We start from the raw sequence: 14599 nt of genomic DNA, 5'->3' as shown, positions 1-14599 counted from the left end.
CCTGTTTGTAACTGAGAACAGCACTTAGAAAATTCCCTAGACCCTCCTTTCAGTCCACAGAGGCTCAAAAATTTTCCTCCTGTCTCCACTCCCACAGTACTCAACCCAAACTCTCTTTTCCTCTTTCTTGCCCCACCCTCCCTCCTGACTCAGCTCTTTATTATGTAGAATAATTTAACCCATTTACCCATTATTTAGATTCTCCACAAGAAGAGAGAGCTTAGGAGCTGACTCAGGAAGTTAGAAGACCTTCCCCTTAGAAGTTTGAAGGTGAAGCTGGAGCTGGAGGGAGAAAGACGGGAAAGCAGACATTAGCTATTTCTTATAATAGTTACAAATGAATAATTTTAGTCCTTGTTGTAGGCACCATTTTATTTGCGCATATTTATATTGTTATAATACTTGGCTTTCTTATACATCAATGTATCATTTGTGGTGCCCTTTTTTAGGCATTAAATAATTATATAGTGCTTACTTTGTGCCAGGTGCTGTTCTGGGTGCTTTATATACATTAACTGATTTAATCTCCACAACGACCTATACGTAGCTACTATTTTTCTCCCTGTTCTACGGATGAGGAAACTGACACACATAGAAGTTGAGTTACTTGTACAAGGTCTCACAACTAATAAGGGGAAAAGTCAGATGTAACTGAACCCGCGCAGCCTGGCTTCAGAGTTTATGCTTTAAGACAATTTAAGACTTTTAAGATAACTGCCAAACTACCTCTCTTATGAAATAATAGAATTTTACTTAATTATTAATATTTTCAACATTTACTTTAAAAAGTAATTTGGGGGTTGATAGACGACAATAAGATACTGTCTCAATTTTCTGGCTGTTCTGCATTTTTTTCCTGCTCTGAATGATTGGTGTTACAGTTGGACCATTGACCAGGTTTGAGACTCTTTCTGGTGTGTGAAGATCTTTGAGGTAATGGGATTTGGAAGGCATCAGTCTTCTTTCCTACTTTCTCAGAATGAATTGCCACTTCCCTTAAATGGGTAGGCAATTGCTCTTTCTAACACAGAATAAGAATGCATTGAATTTACAAAACACGAAGCTGCAAACAAGAAAACACAAAAGTGGAAGTACAAGTTTGGGCAAGTGAGTATGGGAGCGATAAGCAGTGCGTCTCTTGTTCATCTCTTCTTTCCGTGCATGAGGTGCAGCCTGTGGGCTTCCTTGCAGTGGCCTGTGTGCTTTGTTTTCCTTTTGGTGTATCACTTTCCCATTAGTGAGGATCAGGGTTAGCTATTCCTGACATTCAAATGTACACACTTACTTAGTCCTCTACTCTTATTCTGCAACCCACCCTGCTTGCCACTTTCTGGATTCACTTAAAGAGTGACCAAGGATGGCAAATACCTGGAACCTGTGCTGCTTCAATTCCTGCCTCCTGAGCCCAAGGAAGATATCACTCGTTGAATACAACACTATTTCTGAGCCTGGATTTTGCTTCAGAATCCTTCTCACGGTGCTCCCAGCAGCCTCTCTCAATCAACCAGGTGTGGTATAAGGTAATAGTTACTTAGTGTCTCTGACCAGACCTTTAGAACTAGGTCTGGGTGTGACAGAGAAATCAAAATTGAGACCTGGAAGAGGGCTGGCATACTGGGCCGACCCTTTATCTAACAGGTGAAAAAACTGAGGTGAAAGAAAGTAAAACCACTTGTGTAAGGTCGCCTTTCTACTTTGTAGCAGGACTGGAATTTAACAGTTTCCTGTCTCCTAATCCGATGCTTTTGCTCAGCCACCTCTATACTGCTTGTCTGAACTCAGCTTTCTTTGAGTCTAAAAGTTTTCCAGCTTCATAGAATATCTTTCCTGGGGCTTCAATATGTGTCACACCTTCCACATTGAGCGTGAGCTGGGGGGCCAGGTTGGGCTATGAAAGATAAATAGGAAGCTTGTTCCTAGCTTGTCGGGTCAGGACTCACCGTAGTTTATCTTGGAGATGGCAGCAGAGAAGTGGGGCATGGAGGAGCACTGCGGAACATGCAGCCTGCTTGTTGTATCAGCAAGGGACACTCATACTCTTTGCTTGTCACATGACCCAGGGTTACCAGTTGTTCTGAGGGATCCCGGGTGAGCAGGAGCTGCTCAGGGTGTCCTGGTTAAGGGTGCAGGCTTTGAAGTGGAATAGACCACTCTTCAAAACCCAGCTTCACTACTGACTCACTGAGTAACTTTGGGCAAATTATCTCTCTCTCTGCCCGAGTATCCTCATCTGTAAAATGGATATGTTTTATAGGGTTGTTGTGAGGATTAAATGACACAGTGCATGTACAGTGCTTACTACAGAGCCTGGCAGATACTAATAGTTGCTACTGAGTGATGTCACAGGAAATGGTGGAGTAATGAGTTCTAAGAATGGCCCCGCCACTAAAGCAAACATTAAGCTGGCAAAAACTATCAGAGTCAACTTTTTCAGAGCTCTAGAATCTAATAAAAACTCACAGCTATGAGGGGAATGCATAATGAGGAAAGAGACTGCTAAATTTTGACATTTAACAAAAATCTGTCAGGTCACTGGCTGACTGCTGAGATCACAGAAAAGAGCCTTCAGTGACCATACACAACAAGGAATGAAGTCTTTGCAAAAATACTGTAGAAAAGTCACTAAACAAATGGATGACTGCAGCCCTCGACAAGCAACAACAGTATACCCTAGGGAGAAGGGAGAATCCGATTTCCTGAGTTACCACATTATAATATTCAAAATGTCCAGTTTTCAACAAAGAAATTAAAGACGTACAAAATAGGAAAGTATGGTCTATCAACAGGGAAAAAGAGGATATTGACAGAAACCATCTGTGAGGAAGAACAGTCGCTGCATGTTGGCATACTGAAATTTAGCATATTTATTAAAAGAAAATTTTGTTGCTTATTACTGGAAATACCATGCTTTCTTTTGGTTTTGCATTATATTATGAATATTGTAAATATCTTGTCCCATTTATCTTAGTGGAAATTATCATTGGAGGAAAAGTGCCCAGTTTGCACTTGAGGAAAATTGAAATTGAGAAAATTTTACCTTAGATCTGGCCTTGAAAACTCTCACCATTCTATTAATTTTTTAATGCTCCCATCAATGAATAAACTTAAATAACATTCTCTGTATTTTAAGTTAAAGTAATCACTCATTAAACACATATTTGAATTTAACATCTTCATCATTCTTGTTTGAAGTATGGTTTATTTGGTATGACATAGAAAATAATGCTTTTATACCATAATCTTCACCTATCCTTGGCTGCTCAGACATGGCACATTCTTATTTTCTTGCCCTTCAAATGCTACTGATGTTGCCAATAGCATCAGGGCTATTAACTCTTTCTCTTTTCCTAGTTGAATCACATGAATCATAGAAGCTCTGTGTAACCTGAGTGGGTTTCGTCAGAAATCTGAGATCATCTTGAAAGTGAGGAAAGATTCTTCCCACAGAGACTCAGGGGTGCAGAGGAATCATTTGGCAATGAAGAAAAGTTTAAATTGGCTGTCAACATATTAAAGAGAGCCAGAATTCCAGGTTATACCCAGACAGGGTCTAAGTAGTTACAAAAAGCCTAATTTATGTACTGAAAGATCCATTTGAACATCTGTGTGCCCCAAGTCCACCAGTGAGTGGACTAGCTACCCTCCACTGAGTTACCCTTACGTCTCTGTGTGGGTCTGAAGTGGTGGCAGTAGAGCTGTACATTTGAGAACGTAAAGCCTTTGTTCACACACATATCGGAGCACTGGCTTGGAGCTGAATGTAGGAGAATGCAGTGGAGGCAGGAGCAATTGTGCCCCTAGCTTCCTTCTAGAATAGAAGTTTGCTGGTGAGAAAGATGAGCAGGATATGGATGGCATCTGTGATGGGGCTGAGGAAGACTCTGTTGGCCAAGCTTCTGGGTGTGGTTCGATGTGGGGTTGTGGTTGGCCTGGTACTGGAGGTCTTGGAGGCCATGGAGGTCTTGGAGGCCATGGAGGTCTTGGAGGCCATGGAGGTCATGGAGGGCCTGGAGGTTGTGGAGGGCTTGGAGGTTGAGGTTGTGGGGGTCAAGCTTGTGGTCATCTCTGGAAAGAAAACAATGGTATCAGAACCTCTTTTGGGTGGTGGGTGGGCACTAGAGAAAGGAGGCTAAACTGATGGAACACTAGAGCGAGTTCACGAGCAAAATTCAATAAACACTTCTCAAGAGCCAAAGGTGTATAGAGGAGGGGGAATAAAAGAGGGTACAGAATGTCAAGGAAGAAAAAATAAGTAAGAAACACTTTGTACCCTTAAGATCTACACAGTCCTATGCGGGAAGGAATTTATACTGAATTTACCCAACTACTAAATTGTTATTGGGTAGGTAATCAGCTCTCAAATGTCTTCATGTCCTTAACATTAGATCAATCAGTGCAAATATGATCCACAATGACACAATTTAATTTTTTCATGCTAATTTCAAAGGTTGCATATAAAGCCTGTAAGAACTGGATACCATCTGGGCCTGAGCATGGCTACCCCCACTTTAAAGGAAGTGGAAAGAGGCCCCGTCCAAACCCCTGAATCACGGTTTCTGAGGCCCTAGTCATTTTCACTTGCTGGGATCTGATCACGCAGTGGTTCTCCGAGGGTGCCTTGCAGAGAAGCAGAGAAGCCAGGCTTGCAGCCCTGGGGGGTTGTCTGATTCTGGAAAGACTGGAGTTTGGCAATGCTACCTCCAAGGGAGTGAGTGAATCACAGAGGGGATTCTAAGGAAGGAGGGAGATGTCGAGTGATTTGCTCAGGCCTGTGCCTTCTTCTGCCTGCCTGGAGGGTGCCTTCCAGTTCTGTGGCATTGTCTTATCTCATTTAGCATTTCCCCTTGTTTCTCAAGTATCCCACTGAACCAGGAAGTCTGAACAGAACCCCTTTCTTTTTCTTTTTTTAACTGGATTTTATTAGCATGGAGCTAAGGAGTCCTGACTAGAAATATTTTTCTTTTCTTTCTTAGCATTTACACAAAGGTTCATCTCAAAAATGTCTTTGAGCAAGAAAATAACATCCCAGTTTTTTTCACAGAGGGGAAACCACCAAGGAAACAGTTTAAGGCTTTTATATAATAGTTTGATTAGGCATAATCACTTTAAAATTTATTGTTGAAAATAGATATCTCTTTCACTACATTGGCAGTGCCTGACTGGCAGGAAAATGGGCAGCATACTAGGTGTGTTTCAGTGTTTAGGGGCTCATGAGGAAGACCTGTTATTTGGACAACGAGAAAGACTAATGGTTCTTGTTCTTGGTGAATCTTATATTTAAAAACTTTGTTAAAAAAAAAGATTGCCTTTATAGTTTTGATGTAAGTCTAAGAAAAGCACAAGAAAGTATGTGATGTGGAATTTGAGTCCTAGTTTTACCATTTAGTTTTTGTGTGGCTTTAGGCAAGTTACCTTTGTTTTCTGAACCTCAGCTTCTTGAATTTGTTTACGCTCCCTAGAGGGAGGTAAGGGAGAAGGAAGGGGACGGAGAAGGGAGAGGAAGGGCGAGGTACCTCAGGATGGTTTGAGGACTACAGCCTGGGAAAGGCCAGTTGAAATTCCCGATGGTATTGGTGGTGGTCAAAGGCCACTCTGAGAACTAATGACATTCCTGGTATTTCTATGCTAGCAACCATTCTTTGTGCAAATCTCTCCCCTCCTCCCTTAGACCCTTTGGTTAAAGTCTGCTATGCCTATGAAGGCTTTGCGTGGGTGGGAATTCTTTCTGGAAATTGCGGAAGGAGTTGACATTCATATTGGTGTCTATGTGGTATTGAATAGAAACAGCTTCTGAGGAAGCAGGAGTCTGAAGCCACAGGTGACTGCGAGAATATGAGGCCCCTGGGAATTGGCGGAAATCTTAGGGATGGCTGTTATTTCCCACAGGGCATAGGATAAGGGATTGAGCTAATCTTATGTAGGTCTCAAGGTACTGGGAGACTCAATTGACATCTGGGTAATGAGTGAGCGAAAGACTCTTTTTTCTAGGGCCTCCACAAAGTAATTTTTCATGCTGATTAAGTTCACTGCCAGATATGTAAATAGGCTGCAGAAGGACTTACCATTTTTTTTCAGTTTCAGAAAAGAAAATGTAGCCACGTTGTCGAAATTGATAGTGAAGGCTCTGTGGAGGGCAAATCAATGAGAGATAATGGTGAGGACCTCAGCTATGGAACTCACAAGTTCAGCTCACATTTCTGCCTTCCCACGGGACCCCAGTGTCTTAATTCCTTTTGTGCTTACTTTCTTTACAGCACAATTAGCAGATCATTAAATACTGGTCAGCTCTATATTATTTTAACTAAGATCCTCCATGATTTTTGTCTAGACAAGATCCTGTCCGTCCCTTACTGACTTCATCACCCTGAACCCCCCACAGGCTGGTGGTATACACCTCTGGTCTGTTCAAGCCAGTTCTTCTGCCTGTAATATCCATCCTGGTCATATGCCCACAGACTCAACAGTGTCCTCCATGAAATCATTTCTCCCTGTTGTCATTAACCCAGACAGATCTCCACCAGAGAGACATGCCCCTCTACTGCATTGCCTTTGTTTGAGCCTCTCCTACCACTGGAGGGCCAGCTCCTTAAGGGCAGGTTCTGCTGTCAACAATGCCTGACACATAGTAGGTGCTTAATATTTGTTAAATGATCTGTACAGCGTAGTCTGTTGCTCTTATATCAGTGGGCTCATTATTGTATCAATCTCTTGTTCGTGCATTCAAGAACTAATTAATGGGAGTGCATGACATGCCAATTACTGTGCTTTGTGCTGAAGGGACAGCAGTGAACAATACAGGCATGGTTCTTACCCTTGTGGCACCTACAGTCCTTTCAGAGAGCAGATTTTAAACGAATAATCAGCTAATGAGTTAAACAATTGATCACACTTGTGATATGTGCTCTGATGAAGCAGTGGAAGTTATGAGAGTGAATAACGGGCAGCTGGAACTTAATCTGGGCATTTAGGGAATGCTTTCTTGAGGAAGTGCTGTTTAACCTCGGTAATTATTTCTGCTTGGCCTTGCCTCCCCAAACCTCATCGTAAAGTCTCGTGGGCAGGGGCCTCCTCACATCTCTTTTGTGCCCTACCCAGCATAGTGGACTTCCCTGCTTTCTGTATCCCATCATATGTGCTGCTCCTTCCTTCCTTGTCAGCCTTGCTGATCAAGGCCATGTGTGTATATTGTAAACAGGTAAAGAGGCCAGTGCACGTAGTGGGGTGCGAGTTAGGAGTCTGGAGACCACACTGCCAGCGGGAATGTGCTGTTTCCATTGCATACTGTCACTGTTTGGTCTTTTATCTGTTGTTGCCTGGAGTGCAGAGGCTTTAATGAGGTGAGATGAAAGGAAAGACATTGCCCTAATTAGCCTTGGCCAGCTTCTAAGACAGTGCTGTCATTGTGAGGCTGGATTGTAAGCAGCTCCCTTTGGATTCTACTCTTGCAAGTCACTCTGTGGGCATAGTAATGCCTCCTCCAGAGCCAGCTAGGTCCGACCAGGCCCATGGCATGGCAGCAGAGGGCAGGATGGCTTGACAGCATCATCACCACCACTGTCCACGGGGATTTGGTGGCTGCTCACAGTGGATGTGGCCTGAGGGTCAGACCAGCCCTGTAAGTACAAAACAGCAGTCCGAAAGCGTAAGGACCTCTCAGCATTTGGTTCCTAACGTCATCTCAATAGCGAATCCCTAGCTGGGAGGAAGGTTTTTTTGTTCAAGTGTAATGTGAGTCCCCAGGTGGCCTCACCTCAGAATCTGAGTGCGCCCATTTTGTGTGACACTAGGAAGCCAGATTTATTACACAATCATCACACTTTCAGTTAGCAGACCATTTCCAAAATGAATCTACGTTTTAAAAAATGACTCTCCAGTTTGAATATAGAGAATTTGAAGCAAACAGGGTGCCCAGTGACAAAGATTCTTTGCTTGACCAGACTTTAGTCAGGCTCTAGAACCTTCTTCTATGCCCCTTTGTGTACTTCTTTGTAAAATCCAGTTTGAGCAAAAACCCTGCTAAGTCAGTTTAGCAAGAACCTCCCACCGTTGATATCTGATCACCCTTAATATCTGATCGAGTTCTTTCTCCTCCACCCCGCCCCAGGTGATGTCTGATCACCCTGGCCTGCCTTCTGCAAGAATCCTGTTAGGTCAGTTTAGCCAGATCCCCCCTTACAGGCCTTGATTTTTTTTTAGTAATTTTCCATCCACTGACCCCCAGCTTTCTCCTTGGCTATAAAAGCCCATTTGCCCATGTTGTATTCAGAATTGAGCCTGGTTCTATACTGAGATCTCTTTTCTCCTATTGCAATAGACCTGAATATAATCAGTTTTTACTTATTCATTAATTCATTTTGCTTTAACTACTGTCCAGCTCTGGTTTTCTTTAACACCAGTTCTTTCTGTTTATGTTGAATGTACCTGGTGTGTGTATATGTGTGTGTATATAAACTCCTATAGATAAAAGTAGGACAAAGAATGACATGGCAGAAAATGAGTGCAGCAACTGAATTCTCCACATCATAGCTGGATTGTAGTTGGAGTCCTTCAAGGCCAGTGTAAAACTGTGTAAACCCAATATGAAATTGTAAATGCCCAAAGCAAATCACAGATAGATAGGTTCTTACTGTAGCTCGACTGTGGTTATGTTCCTGGAATTAGGAGATATCCAGTTTGCCACGAAGATCATGTTGTGTGAGTCCTTCAGGTTATAGATGGCACTGCTGTTGCAATACTTGTCTGCTTTTTGCCAGTTGCCTATGGAGTTGTTGTTGTTGTCCACTGCTCGTAGGACCACAGAGCTGATACTGTTGTTCACAGGAACCCATACTAGGAAGAAACAATATGGAAACAATCAGCATTGTGCAGTAAGACAAGGGATAAGTGTCCTGAAATCAAAATTGTGTGAAAAAAGAAAGTTATAAATAGTTTGTACATATATCCTGGTCCCATTTTTGTAAAAGAAGTTGAAAAAAGTCTGGAAGGAAATACATCAAGATATTAAATGCAGTGATTTATTAGCACTGGGATTATAGATGATTTTTATTTTCTTCCTAGTGTTTTTTGGGATTTTCCCAATTTTCTACAGTAAAACGTGGACAAAGGAAGACCTGTACTCTGGCTTTGGTTTTGCTACACACTGGGGGTGAGATCCTGGTTAGCTCTTAACCTCTTGAACCTGGTTCCCATCTATCAGATGAGGAGGATAAGCCTGCTCTGCCCTTCTCTCAGGGGGAGTGGAGTGTGGGGAGAGAAAGTGTTGATGCATATGAAAGGGTGAAGTGGGCCCCTTGGGAAGTGCTTCATGGAATAAGGGACTGTTACTGCCAAATCAAGGAAAAGCCCATTTCTTCATCCCAGAAATGCTGATGCTCTTGGTCTCCCTTGTTGGGGATGAGGGAACAGGGGCCGCTGAGCCCTAGGACCCCTAATCCAAGTACCTGTCAAATAACCCCTTTGGGTTCCCTGACCTTCTCCACTCAGGTGAGTCATCCTTATTGACCTAGCCAAGGGTGTGCTCACAGAGACCCCACTGACGCTCGCTAATTCTGCTTGTTACTTTCAGCATTCTGATGTGTAATGGGGGGGAAATTTCAAGAGAATTTTTCAGTCTGCCCATTTCTTCCCACAGAAGATCCCTTCTGAATGAATTCCCCAGTGCTCAGGTGTTGTTCTCCAGGGCCCTCTCAGCCACCCAAAATTCCTTCAAAGACTTCTCCTTCACACAAAGCAAAGAAAATCGATCACGTAGCGTAATGGGATCTGACAGTCCTGAATCTGAATTCTAGCTCTGACATTTTGGACCAAGTCATTTTACTTCTGACCCTCAGTTTCCTTATTGTTTATCATTCACTCCACAAATATTTATTGAATGCCTACTTTGCACCAGGGCATAATGACAAGGATAATGACATTATCCCTCGTTATATGGAGACCATGATACCTTATCTTGAAAGGTTCCTGGGAGGAGTAAAGAGAACAATGTAAGGACTTTAATACATGGTGGGTGTTGGATAAATTGCAACTGTTATTATTTCTATCACAAAACATTTCTCTGTTCTGTTTGTTTTTGCCAATCAAGGTAGGCTGAGCCAGATCCCACAGGCCTTGACTTGCTCAGCGAGAACCTGATGTTTGTCCTAGATGTGTGCATGATGGTGAGATGGATAGTGACGAGCAATGGTGTCATCCAGATAGTCATCAAGTCTGTCAGCTGTCCCATGGGCATGCTCTTGCCTCTGTCCTTTCTTCTGCTTTCCTTTCACTCTGGCTTGCCTCCTCTTCTCCTCCCTTTTACGCATCTTTATTATCTGGATTTCTGGCCTCCACATTATCCTCCCCTCAGGCTGCGGCCAGATCAGGCTTCCACACACAACACTTTCATCAAGACACACTCCTCTCCCAAACCTTCAAAGTGCCCTTCTTTCTATACCATATAAACATTTCTGCGTCTGTTCTGTCGATTACAGTACCCAGCATATGGCTTTTAAGACCCTCATAACCTAGTTCACCCTGCTATTTGCTCTCCCACTCTAGGGGCACCCAGTCTTCTTCTGGTTCTGCAGACACACCTGGCTCACACATGCCCTGGCCTTTGTTCATGTCTGGCTGCCTGTCTGGAATCCTTCCTTCTCATCACGCAGCCCACCCCTTCTTATTCTCTAAGATCCTGCTTATGTCCCACCCCTGGGCCAGTTCAGCCACCTGTCTCTCACTCCTGAAACATTTGTTTTCTAATGTAGATTTGAGTACTTAATTACATTCTAGTTTGTACCATACACTGTGGTTTGTTTCATCTGTGTCAGTATGTGGCCAGCCCAGTGCTGGGCACCTGGAGGGTGCTAAATAACTAATCATTGATTGACTTAAAATGTTGGGCATCTATTGTGGTAGAGTGTCCTTAAAGCTGAAAGTTCAGAAAAAAAAAAAAAAAAAAACGCAGGCAAGTTACCTCCTTCTTGCCCACAGCGGTGAAAAATGAAGGCGGGTACTTACTCAGCACAGTCTTAATGTAAATGTCTCTGCATTACGGCTTCTTTCATTGATATTAAGACAGACCCAGGGAACCTGTGCTAAGATACTGCCTGAGCTGCAATTGTGTCTTGGGACTTGCTGAGCCATTTATACCTGACTTACCACCTGTTGACACAAACTCTGAAATTAAAAAAAAATTCAAAATCAAAATAAGGAGAAGTGTTTGGCCTGTGTGGGTATTTACTCAGTCCCCCTAAAAGTCCTGAGTCTCAGTGCTGCAATGACACTCTACAAGGAAATCGTGGAGCCTGATGTGTAATCCTACGTGTGGAATCTGGCGCTTCACAGCTCCGTGGGCATAGGATTTTGACTCTTAACTTAAATCATCCCTATAGTGAGTCAGTTTATCACAGAGCTTTAGCACATTTCTGTTCTGAGATGAAATCAGATGCAGTTTGGGGAAGTGTGTGGTGCGTCATGGGCGTCCAGTGAGACTTACTTGCTTTCGTCCTTCCCCTTTCCCTCTGCTCTACCTAATGCCTCTGTACATGCTGTGATTTCCCTCTCATCCAGCATGTTCTCTTTCAAGGGGTCCTATGGATCTCTTTTGACCCTTCTTTCTCCTATCTTTCTACTTTCAGAAGGCTCCCATTCCATCCCCTCCTCCCCAGCATCGTCACAAGTTAGGTTTCATTTTCTTCCATTTCAACAGCAAAATCCTTCGCCTCGTGATGTGTTATCTTAGGTCAGAGCTCTGTGATCTCTTTTGCATTTGTCCCTCCGACCCCTCAGGTCCTTCCTCATGTAAAAAGTCCATGGTCCGCCCTGCCCTGGTAGGACAAGATCCACTGCCTGAGGAAGTGGGACATAGCCCTGTCACAACTGAGCCCCTTAGCGACAGACCTTATGAAAAAAAATAGAAAAAAGGACAAGCTGGGATGAGTGTGCAAAGGCAGGCTCTAGTTCTCCTGCTGAAGCCTGGAATCTGTAGACCATGGTGTGGATATCACCCTGGTGGTCTCTGCAAAATTTGGTTAAAGTTCTAAGAGAGGCAGGATAACAGAGTAGATAAGAAGGCAGGCTCTGAAACTGGACAGCCTGGCTGGACAAAGCTGGACACATTTTGGCTGTTATTTAGGTTCACATATTAGCTATACTACCTACTAATAACCTTGGGTGAAACTTTAACTTCCCTGTGCCTCAGTTCTTATCTATAAAATGGGAAGATAATAGCATTTACTCTTAGAACAGGACTCAACACATAGTAAGAAGACTTCGCTCTCATTTCTATAATTAAGAAGCTTATAGTATAGTGGTTAAGGCTCAGGTTCATACCCCAGCTCCACCATTTAAGTAATTTTGTGACCTGAACAAGTCCCTAGCATCTCTACCTCTGTTTTCTCATCTACAAAATGGGAATGAAAACAGTATCTACCTAATAGGTTGTTAAGAGGACTTAATGCATTAACATATATAAACACCACATTAAATGTTGTTGTTGTTATTATGAAAGTAATTAGAAAGCACTTGCCTTGACTTCTAGGTTTCATTGATCCAAAAAGGGATATTTATAAAACAATACTAGGCACCTCTAAGAAAAGCATGGGATTAGGAATGAAAAGACCAACATTTAAGAACCAGTTCTGCCACTTACTAGCAGTGAAACCCTGAGCAAGTCATTTAACTTCTCTTAGGTTCAGGCTCCTCATAAATAAGGTGGGATAGTAATATTTTCCCTGCCCAGCTCACTAGATTTTGCACCCATAGACTAGATGTCAACAGTGCTTCCTGGAATTGTGCAATATACAATCATCCGTGGCAGCATCGTTTTATCAAATAGCCATGAAAAGACTACAAACTGTGATGTAATTATTATCCCTTAAAATAATAAAAGTGCTCATTTTATTTACATCAGAGGATTTGCTGCATGTATGCTCTTACTGGGGCTCAGTTAACCTGGGAGTTGGGACTTAATGACTCCTGTGGATCAGGTTCACACAGGGAAGATGCAGAAATAGACTCACCCAATCCACTTTCTCACTTGTTCTCTTTCTGCTCCCATTTCCCATCCAGGTCAAAAACACATGTTTTGTGTGATTGAGAGCAGAATGGAGGGATCTGTTCTGAAATTCTGGTTAACTCCCCTCAGAGTACAAAGGACAACAGAGAGAACGGCTTCTCCTTACCTGTGTAGATTTTGTTGCTTTTATAGACATCTGAATCAACCCTGATGGCTGAGCCAGTGGTGGTGATGACCTTATCAAAGGGCATGCAGTTGTCAATGTCAGCGACAGGGTTGGCAGAAGAAAACAGCAGTCTGAGGCACAGACACAGCCCCAGTGGCAGCAGCATGGACCTGAGGACTGCCATAGTCTTGACCTGGGAACTGCTGGGCCTGGAACTGGGTAAGAACTACGACTTACTTGTTTATATGCTCCTGGGCTGGAGCTTCTGGGTGAGGTCATACATGCAAATCTTCTTCCCACTCCTCCCTAAAATGAACTGGCTTCTGGAATTTGGCCCAAGATATCACCAGGAATGGATCTCCTTTTGCTTGTCACCATGATCCTTTAAAACTCCAGTTTTGCTCAAGAGAGGGAATGTACAGATCATGGTTTTATTTTGCATCTCATTCACCTTAGCATCTGCTATTTGAAGAAAGCTGTTGAGAAAGGTTTAACGCCAGCAAGGTGAAATTCTGAGTTGAGTAGTCACCACATACCTGGCTCATTTAGAAGCTCCACTCTTCTCCCTTCTCTATTCAGTCATAAAAGCCCTCTTTCCTTGGAATGTTACATATCCTTTTCCAAGTCTCCTGAATTGAACGTGTCTATAATCCCAGTTCATTTTGTGACTAGCATGGAACTAGGAAGACTGTGCTTATGGATTTATATTTATTTCTTTGGAAAGAAGCAGCTTTTTTTCACCTTGCTCCTGACACTTTCCTCCATAGTATCATAGCACAAGAAAACTACTAAAAAAATCAGAAAATATGTTTTTTCATACCTCTTCTCTGATTATTATGATTTACTCACTGAAGGAGAAAAGAAGGAAGAAATATTCTACAACTTGAGTAGGAAAGAAAACAAAAAGTGTAGAACTGAATCAAGGTGATATGTATAAATGTTTCTTCAAGAGAAGCACTTACAGAATGGTGGAGTAAGGACCTCTGAAAAATCCACTCCTCCAGAAAAGCAGTGGGAACACTAGCAAAAATGGTCAAAGTCAACTTTTTCAGAACTCTAGAAATTAACCAAAGGTTTACAACAATCTGAGGAGCATTTGTATAAGAAAAATGGCTGAATCTCATTAAGCAAGCGAGCATTGTGGCATTTTTAACTTGCCCTATTCCCACGCCTCTCCCGCCACCTCTGCAGTAGCCTTAAAAACCAATAGCCTTGTAACTATGGTTGCCATGAAGATCAGCAAACTAGCAGCCAATGGAAGGGACACAATGGAAGGGTTTGGCGCTCTCCAAAAAGCCTCACTCCAGAGAATTGTCACTATGTGACCTGTCTGGAAATTGCCTATAAAGCTGAATTCTCAGGGCTTTTAAAAATTTGACTTGACTCAGAACTTTCTCTATGTAAACAGCCTTATTGCTAGGGTATTTGTTGAAAATAAT

General features: G+C 42.7%; 1 protein-coding gene across 1 annotated transcript; it reads right to left on the bottom strand.

The window, feature by feature from the left end:
• Positions 1-2849: 2849 nt before the first annotated feature.
• PLET1 (placenta expressed transcript 1) lies at positions 2850-13399 on the bottom strand. The gene is made up of 4 exons (XM_014855469.3): positions 13161-13399; positions 8628-8829; positions 6063-6124; positions 2850-4065 (listed from the first exon to the last, which is right to left on the bottom strand). The coding sequence occupies exons 1-4, from the start codon at positions 13342-13344 to the stop codon at positions 3809-3811; spliced, it is 705 nt and encodes a 234-aa protein (XP_014710955.3). The 5' UTR covers positions 13345-13399; the 3' UTR covers positions 2850-3808.
• Positions 13400-14599: the final 1200 nt, after the last annotated feature.

The sequence above is a fragment of the Equus asinus genome, chromosome 20 (assembly GCF_041296235.1).
Source record: "Equus asinus isolate D_3611 breed Donkey chromosome 20, EquAss-T2T_v2, whole genome shotgun sequence".
In the NCBI taxonomy this organism is placed as follows: Eukaryota; Metazoa; Chordata; class Mammalia; order Perissodactyla; family Equidae; genus Equus; species Equus asinus.
Note: the sequence above shows the minus strand (reverse complement) of the source record. Positions and strands in the feature narration are given on the sequence as shown.